The 9,759-nt window shown below is 37.5% G+C and overlaps 1 protein-coding gene across 1 annotated transcript; it reads right to left on the reverse strand.

Annotated features, from left to right (window-relative positions):
• Positions 1 to 3,200: 3,200 nt before the first annotated feature.
• Positions 3,201 to 8,549, reverse strand: LOC139146358 (uncharacterized). Its single transcript, XM_070717755.1, has 4 exons — positions 8,291 to 8,549; positions 5,214 to 5,370; positions 3,878 to 4,010; positions 3,201 to 3,482 (listed from the first exon to the last, which is right to left on the reverse strand). Exons 1-4 carry the CDS (start codon positions 8,311 to 8,313, stop codon positions 3,358 to 3,360), a joined length of 438 nt encoding a protein of 145 aa, XP_070573856.1. The 5' UTR covers positions 8,314 to 8,549; the 3' UTR covers positions 3,201 to 3,357.
• Between the last annotated feature and the right edge of the window lie 1,210 nt (positions 8,550 to 9,759).

Consider the following 9,759-nt stretch of genomic DNA (forward strand, 5'->3'; position numbering starts at 1 on the left):
GAAGAGTACCAACTCAAATACTCAAAAAATAATTAATATACATGATATGAAGATGCTAAAGACTGCAGATACGGCAGTACAGCACGTGACACCAAAACGGGCTAGTACTCTTCGTATAGAGACATGAAATGATACACATTGTGCGCAATGAGACCGCGTATTTCGCTCGCTTATTCTCAACAATGTTGAAATCGCTCATAAAATAATAATCATAATCGCTCATATCGACAATAAAAAACTTGCATTTTGAGTTTTTAGTTATAATGTTCACACATTCATATCATTTTAAGGACGGAAGATGCCAGGTCATGATTACATATAGACCCGAGCGACATGGTGACATGGTTAGTAACGAATAAACGCGTACTTCCATCTCGATCTACCTCCTCAACCCGCTTTGGAAACTTACATGCAATGTCTTTTAGAATTCAGTTGCAGTCTTGTAAATGTTTGCCGCACACTCGTTTGATGACTCCCAGGAAACCTCCTCCCCTCCGTCCCTCCCCATCGACAACACTAATTTACGAAAGGAAACCAATACATAGCTTCATTATTAGCAGTGACAGTTCTATATGCTGCACCTTTGTTGTTTTTATATACTTTCAAGTACTGTCGTCTTGTCTGTAAAATAGAGTTTCTTGTTCAACTCCGCAAGTCATGTTCAAATGCATAGTATAACTAGCAAATGCAGCATTTGTTTGTGCTATTTTCATAACATGGTCGACGACTGAATTTCAATCCACGCTAGAATTCATTTGTCAACAATAATGCTGTATATTGTACACGGTGCGTATTTGCAATCACCTATAGTGTTTCATTCATGATTCTCATCATGGGTCCCTCCCGCGCAGATCAACAACCACGAATCTCCTAATCCAAATTTTCTCATCGAAATTGTTTCTTCAGGTGTCAAAGTTGACAGCATTCACATTGATTTCTCTAAAACTTTTGTTTCGGAAATCCATAAACTTGTGGTTCATAAGGCTGTATTCACAAACACCCTGGGTTGGGGAAGGGGGGGGGGCAGGAGAATAAAAAAAAGGTGTGATTTTTTTCAAATGCCCCCTCCCCAACAAAGTCAAAAGGCATTCAAGTATCCCTTCCGGACTTGTTCTAATTTTGAAACCCATTCAAAATAAAACTGGCCTGATTTTGAAACAAGAGACAACCCAACACATATTTCATACCAATCAGAGACAGTTTCGTTTCGAGTCCCCTATATACCAAAACCTTTCAAATGCCCCCTCAGCACACCCTTGATATTTTCAAACCCCCCTCGTTCCACCCCCATCCAGGGCATCGTCCGCTCGCACGGCTCGTTAGCCAGACAGGAGTCTTGTGATTTGCTTTGCTAAACCGTGATGGAAAATTGACTATTACTGTTTTACTATAGTTAAGTTTTTGTTTGTTTTAGGCATACCATACTCTGACGTCACTAATACCTCTTTCAATTGTGTGGATAGCTGAAGTATGCTAAGATTTGTTCAAGGTCAAGTAAAGTTGCGAATCATCTGCATATAACATGCAGTTGATATCGTGCTCAGAAATTAGATCTTCCAATAGTGTGACATACAATGTGAATAGAATTGGTCCCAGGACCCATCCCTGTGGGATTCCAAATTAAGATTAAAGTGGGATGACTTGGCATTTCCTATCTTGACATACTGTACACGCTGATGGAGATAAGATTAAACCATGCGAGGCCCTTCCTCGCTATTCCATAGCTATTCCAAAGTGATGTTGTAGTCTGTTAATTAAAATCTGACGGTCAACCGTATCAAAAGCGGCCAATAGGTCAAGTACCGTAGAAATGGTTAGTTGGATATGGGTCTATAGCTTTTGAGGTCATTTGGGTCAAGTTTCTTGTTTTTTATGATTGGTATAATCTGGGCTGTCTTCAATGACTCAGGAACATAACCATTTACTAATTAGGTGTTGATGAAATTTACAATTATTGGAGCAAGTTCTACGATAGTTGACTTATGCATCAAAGTTGGCATGGGGTCCAGGATACACTGTTTTGGTGATTTCATAACCACTTTGATGATCTTCTCAGGAGACACAGCACAGAGTTCATTAAAGGTTTTATTGACTCCATTACAACTTGTATGACTGACATCAGTAGAGATGTTTAGATTATCAATGTCTCTCCTCATCTTACTTACTTTCAAAGTATTCACCAAATTGGTCAGCAAGTACATGGTTTGATTCACAAGATGGTAGAAAATTTGGCTCTTTAGTTGTTAACATTTCATCCACAATACGAAACAGTTGTCCCTGGTCACATTCTGCAATCCTGTTACGACGATAATTGGTTTTGGTGTTCTCGATAAGAAGGTGGTTCTTCTTGCACTGATTCTTGTATATTTTTATCTGTCCACTTCTAAATCTGATGACATGTATTTCCTTTCGAATTGACGCTTCACTTATTTTGCAAAACAAAGTTTATCAGAGTACAATGGTGCATGTGGCTTTAGTGTAATAGTCAGCTGCTTTACTGGTGCATGTTGGTCTAGATATCACTATACGGTAGTATTATACTGTTCATTTAGTGAAACCAAGTTTGTTGCAGGATGTGTAACGAGAGAAGAAGCCACAATATCTGCGCGCATTTGGGAGATATCAATATTTTTGAGCTTGCGATAGTTCATTTTATGTTTAGTGGAATGTATCTGCGGGAGTGCAAGATGACAACGCACTGCACAGTGGTCCGATGGAAGGCCTTGAACAATAGCTGTATCAGAAATAAAATTATCTGCATGCCGAGAATTAATCAGATCAAAGTGTGTCCACAACGATGAGTAGCACCTTCAGTATACATTGTCGAAGATTGCATGATGCCAGCAATTCAGTGAAATGAGTAGCGTCACGATTTGACTCTAAGTCAATATGAAGATTAAAATCACCGGAAATCAGTAAATAACCGGGAGCAATTATCATCGTTTCTGGTTGGCTGAGTTTTACATAACTCAAGGGTTTTCAGTTTGTCCCAGATGTTGCTGCTAACTCTTGACAGTACTGATGGATTTCTTTCGTCATTTCAAAATTATTCAAACAATATTTTACCAGGATTGACGAAGGAGTTTTAATGTTTCAATCAAGTTGAAGATCTCCTATGCAGAATTTATTGAATGAAAAGAAACAGAAATTTTGATTTCAACGGCATGCAAAATCAAACGTGATTAAAAACATTTCTTTCTGTACGGGAAGTTTAGCTTAGTTTGCAATGCGAAATAGGTAAAGATTTGTAAGCTATGCTGATTTTAGAAACAGTTCATTCGAATCCTACGCAAACGACATTGAGAAAAATAATTATCGGACGGTGCAAACTGTATTTAAAGAAAATTATATAAGCTTTTATATCTCCTTAGGTATTCCAGGAATGTCCCTTAAATAGACAACTTCCTTTCCGAGATTTTCCCGGCCTATATGGACGAATTCTGACCAGTTTGACAGTCCACAACGTAGAAATACCTGTGCATCTGGGTAAAAATGTGGAGATGTGAAAAGGCATTTTAAATATTGCAAGGTATTTAAATTAGAGTCAAAGACTCTTTATATGAAAGATGAGGGTCTTTATTCATAAAAAGAGCACATGAAACATAAAACGTGATATTGCAGAGGAAATCTTATACTCGATTTTCTGAACAGATCATGCTTTTATTCATTAAATCTTACATTAATGAGCAACATTTTGGCATGCAAACAAAACATTCATATAATAAATCACCATCAATTCGGATATTCATTTGTCTGAACTCGAGTATTATCAGAGAAAGAGATGCTCGTATCATCTCTCGGTCGAGAAAAACGTAATGTCCTGGCAAAAACTGAAATAGAAATTCGACAGAATCAAAAAGGTAATAGAAATACTCACTCTCGCACACTTCCTGCTCAACGAGCGAAAGCACATAATTATCATCTTCAAGATGTTGTAATTCCAGACGGGAAGTTATAAAGTTGGCAGTATAAACGTGAGGTTCAATATTCTGAAGGCGTTCGACGAATTCCTGAGAAGAGAACTGTAATATGTTAGTTAACGCCCTTAACTCACAGCGTTCAGGCTATCTTATTTAAAGATCCATTAGCTGTAACTTTCGTCATTTTTAAAATTTTGTTTGTTCTGTGTATCATCTGCAGTTTCTGGTTTAAATCCCTGAACCATGGAGAAATTCCTAATATTTAGCTCACAAATATACCTTATATGAGTATAATCTGCATTGTTATTGTTTAAATTTTGTATTCAGGTCTGGACTAGAATACATTTATCAACAATAACAATGGTCATATCACATCCACAGGCTGTGTTGGCAAGCAGGACACCGGGCATTGCGGTACAGAGATTCTATCGCGGATAATTCTTAGCTAGCTAGAGAGTCTCACTGGTAGTAAGACCCCCTAGCTAGGTTAGCTACAATCTCTGTACGGAGAATGCGGGCATTGGTCATGATGATCGGATTATAGTAAAATTCTGTAGTTGATACATTGAAACAGAGTAGTGAAAAATTAGTCAAAAGTTATGGCTAATGTCCCTTTAAGCAGTTGCTTTTGCCGGCATTTTCGACTACTGCAATTCCAAAGACATTATGCCATTATTTTAGTTAAAGCCATTTAAAGAAAGTTCTTTGTTTGCCGTGCTTGGATTTTTGAAAAACCTATCAACCAGCCAGGGAAAAACAAACACAGATCAAAAACACAAGTGTATTCACATAAGCGAAATTTTGATTTGGTTTATTTTAGAAAATAGTATTTCTATTTGTAACAGTGTTAACATCGTGTTTGTTTTCTTAATTTTCTCTGAAAACCTATCAGCATGTGGACGGCAAACAAAGAAGTTTATTTAAACCGCCTAATGAGTAGTTGCAAACTTCATCCAACCCGGAACTTCTCTATTGGTAAATGCAAATATTGTCGTCTGCAAGATTTCACTTTCACTTTTGTCTGGTGCAAGTTATCAGTAAAATGTTTGCAATTCAGAACTGTCTAAACGAACGGACAGCTTCAAGTTGATGTCAACGAGTACATAGTACCTCTCACTTAATAAATGCCTATCACATAGTATATCAGGACAGCTATCAAGATGTTAAGTCATCGTGTTTATGGTATAAGATGTCTAGTTATAGATACCGTTTCATAGTTCAAAATAGGGTATTTCAACTCATAAAACTCAAACTACTCGTACATAATAATTGGCAAACATAAACTGTGCTCACTTGTCGGCGTGGAGGGACAGCGACGTAAACGCAGTCAATGCTCACGTTCTTCATGAATTGTCCAACAGACTCTGCGATTACTTGGCTTGCATTAGAGAGCATTTCAAAGTCACGTAAACATATCTCCATGGGATTACACATCGCCAAAAATTCGACCCTACAATATGAATGAAAAAAAAAACAATGTTACGAAAATGACTTTTATACAGAGTCATACATTATGTACATAATGTGTACTTTTAGTTGTGTTAGATAGATAGATAGATAGATAGATAGATAGAAGGATTAATAGATAGATAGATTATGCATATAAATATACTAATTTTTACATACATACATACATACACACATACATACATACCTACCTACCTACCTACCTACCTACCTACCTACCTACCTACATACATACATATGAGTCTACGTGTAACTCTGAGAGAGAGAGAGAGAGAGAGAGAGAGAGAGAGAGAGAGAGAGAGAGAGAGAGAGAGAGAGAATTCATTCCGTATATATGAAGTATTAAACCCGTAAAAAATATTATTTTCTTAAAAAGGCAAAAGTTTAGGAAATGTGAAGAAATATGGCATTAACGAGTGGCAAAAGCTTTTATCTCGTTTCTATCGATAAATTCAATTTTAAAATCAAGAGTCGGCATTGTGATCACAATACACTCCTAAAATTCTCCCTTCTATCGGAAGTTGATAAGTTTAAAGGAGAATAAATAAATCTTTCCCCTCTTTCCCCTTTGAAAATGATGTCGTTATCTTTGTTCGATTGACTTAACAATTTTCTTCCACAATGTCGAAAAATGCATGTAGTATGCTATAATATCTTGGACACTTAGTCGTAATCGATAAATTTGACGCTGCACATACTAGGCTATCATCATGTTGATAATTTGAACCGTATAGGCATTTCGAAATGAGTTGAGGAGTAGAGTGTATTTTATGAGCAGAAAATAAAATAGAAAATGCATTGAAGGCTATGGCGAATGGAGTTTATGTAGTACCTACATTTCACCAGTTCTATTACGCCAATGTATCGCAATATAGGGCTTTCCTCCACACAATAAAGATTTTACATGGATGCCCATCTCTCGGATGTATGCTGCTCTGAAAAAGTATCTGTCTACTTCTTTCAAGACTTGTTCTTCCTTTTCTGTCAGGAAATGCGGTATCCTTCTTGGCCCATGGATGGCAATGCAGCGGATTTTATCAGCGGCCATCATCTCACGTTCAGTTTCTGTTAAAGTCCTCTTTCTATGCCTAGAATACGGCAAGTCTATTCCCAACAACTCCCGTAAATCCGTTCTTGTCCTGGCGTACTGTTCTCTCTTTCGTTTCTTCGCATCTGCACGTAACTGGGCGATTGGAAATTGTACGAGAAAATCTATTCTGGTTCCACACTCATCCATGTATAATTCGGGCGTTACCATTGGTACAATTGTGCGTAATGCATTGACATCAAACGTTTCATTGAATGCTCTCCAGCCTTTGTCGAATCCTTCGACAAAATGGTTGTGGAATGGAATCATCACAATGTTCCGCTTGTGTGTGATTGCGTATGCGATAAGCATACGAAAACTCAAGTAATTCCAGTTTGGACCACCGTCCCAAAGATGGACGGGAAAGAGAAAGCGATCAGGTGTCTTTCTCCTTTGCAAGTCCGAAGAAGGCTTGTTGTAGACTGATTCACTGTTACTTTGGTTTGTGACGATCGTTCCTAATGGAGTCGAAGCCTAATGAAAATAAGCTTACTTGAAAATTTAATAAAACACACAAAAACAACATTTATGACTTACGGTAGTATGCACCTCGAGGACAACACTCGGACTCTCAATTTTTTGAAAATTCTTTTGCGATCTACTTCTTGTGGGGGCTCATTTTAAAGCTATTCAAATAAAATAAAAAAATCCCCCGTCTTATGTTTTTGGAAATCGAAAATAGTACTTTTCCATAGAGTTAACATAGGGATGTCGGTCATTATGATCTTCAAATAATATCGGTAAATGCCAGGTAATTTCTTTCTTTAGTACCAAACTTTGCAGGATGACCCCTGATTTTTTACTCTTGATTTAGTCAGAGAAAGTTCGAAAGTTTCATTGAGGAATGTTTGAGAAGAAGTTTAAGTCTTTCAATTTCGAGGCGCCTACAACCTTAGCGATAAAAACCACTTTAAGTTGATCAACAGACTGCAAAAATAAGACAGTTCTTTGAAGATCAATGCATCCCTTATTCCTATCAAACTTGTCAACTCTGTTTATTTGCATATTCTCACACGTCGATCTCTATCAAGATGTATTCAGCTGTGACTAGATTGTTTGTCATCATCAGCCAGCCTTCACTCTCTTTAGGGAGCTGTCATGATTTACGGCCTGGAGGAGGGGGGGGGGTCCAAAGGAATTTCATCGGAAACTCCGAAATTTCGAGTACCCCCTTGCCAACCATGATCAATTTGAGTAACCCCCTCTGTAACTCAGAAATTTTGACTGACACCCCCTTCCCAACTTAGAAAGCTTAAATACCAATACAGGTATTTGTAAAATTTCAAATACAGCAATAGTAAAGACCTTTCAGATATTGATGTATCCTGCTAGATTATCAGCGGTTATCTCGTGACGATTCTATGATAATAAAGGATGAATTCATAACAGTCCGTGAAAATTTTGATCTGAGAGGTGTTTTCAATTTGTTGTTCACTGGAAAAGAACAACCCAAGGGGGAGAGCACGAGCAGGGGTGCCCCTCTCGCATCGAAAATTTCGAGAAATTGAGGTGTGCAATGGTGCAATCTGAGAGGTATGTATTTCAATTTATTTAGCACCAAAAATTGAGTATCCCCGCCTTCCGCTCCACATTTTGAGCAACCCCCCTTGAAGTTTTCACATTTTTGAGCGACCCCCTCACATTCCTCCGGCCCCAAGACCCTTAATGGTGACGGCTCCCTTACTTAGTATCCGTCGTTTCTACCGCGACAAGAGAGGTCTTGCTGATCCTCGTCCACATTGTGACAATGATTCGATTCCTCTTCGACTGAAGACAGCATTGACAGTTTGTTTGAAATTAGGATTCACTATCTTACCTGAAATGCGTGCGCTGACTCATTCCTTATGGTAAGACTCTTAAACGACGAGGCGTACCCCTTCCTTTCAGCCAGTTTGGCATCTTCTTTACGTGCACTAGTAACGCTGGCCTGCAGTCCATGGCCACGTTGGTTGATATGACTATGAGATATTAGCGATACCAAGCGTTGATGTAGAACATATAGTTCTGGTACTGTTAGCACGATAAGAGTGCCCAATATGCAAACTACGTATCGTTTCATAGCCTTTTCTCCTTGAAATTCATTAGGCTCTGCAAAATAAAAGACATTTCAAAATAGTACGGTTATCACATTAATACTGAGGAAGCGTTCATTTAAAACGGCCGGTGGTGGGTCGGAAAAATCCATGGGGGGGGGGGTCACCTTAGATTTGAAAACTGCAAATTAAAAGGGGAGTCATGTATTTTTCAAACAGCACAGGGGGGGGGGGGCGTGTAATTTTCATAAGTATCCGTCCAGTCAAAAAGTAGTTTCAGTGTTCAAAAATATTCTGGGAAATAAAAATGATTCTCTGCATGATTTCATTCTCTGAATTTATTTAACTGTAATTCTGCATAAAGGTGTAATTGTCTGTCACATGAACATCTTGCTTTGGCAACTATGAGGCTTGTCTTACTGTAAATCGAGCTCACTGAGGGCAATGAACAATTCCTATTATTACATATTAGAGATATAGCAAGTTTTTTCAGGGAAAATATTTAACAGCTACCTGTAGACTACCATGAAAAGTAAAATAATGTAGGTGCAATTCCAATATCATAATTGTTGTCCGCTTCTGAACTTTCAAACACCCTATTTGAATCAAGTACATTTATATCAATGTCAAACACCTATAGAAGCACAGATTTAGTTGGTTTAGTATTGTAAAAAATTATTCATAGCTTTCTCATAGACTCCGACGTATAGTGAATCAATATTTTGGTGAAATTCAAAAATCAAATTTCTTGCACACACATCTACTTGTAACCACCTATCGAGTACATGTATATAAATTATTTAGCGCCCATAAATGCACAGATATTGTTAGCTTTATGTTTGAAAAAAAATGTTCTTAGTTCTCTCATAGACTACCATGTAGAGTGAATCAACATTTTCGGTGAAATTCCAAAATCATTTTTTTTTACACATACGAGTTGTAACCCCCCTATTCCGATCAAGTACATTTATGTCAATTATCAAACGTCTATAAATGCACGGATATTGCTACAATGTATTGAATAGGTATTACATAGTTTTCTCATATACTATCATGTATAATGAATCAACATTATCAATTAAATCAAAATATCACATTTTTGTACCACTGCAAGCAAAGTACATTTACACGAATCATCAAACATATGTAAATGTACAGATGTAGGATTTTCTATGGGAAAATGTTAATAGTTTCCCCAATAGACTGTATTATGATTTAATATTTTAGGACAAGCACTATATCAGCCACATTT

The sequence above is a fragment of the Ptychodera flava genome, chromosome 12, assembly GCF_041260155.1.
Source record: "Ptychodera flava strain L36383 chromosome 12, AS_Pfla_20210202, whole genome shotgun sequence".
Lineage (NCBI taxonomy): Eukaryota > Metazoa > Hemichordata > Enteropneusta > Ptychoderidae > Ptychodera > Ptychodera flava.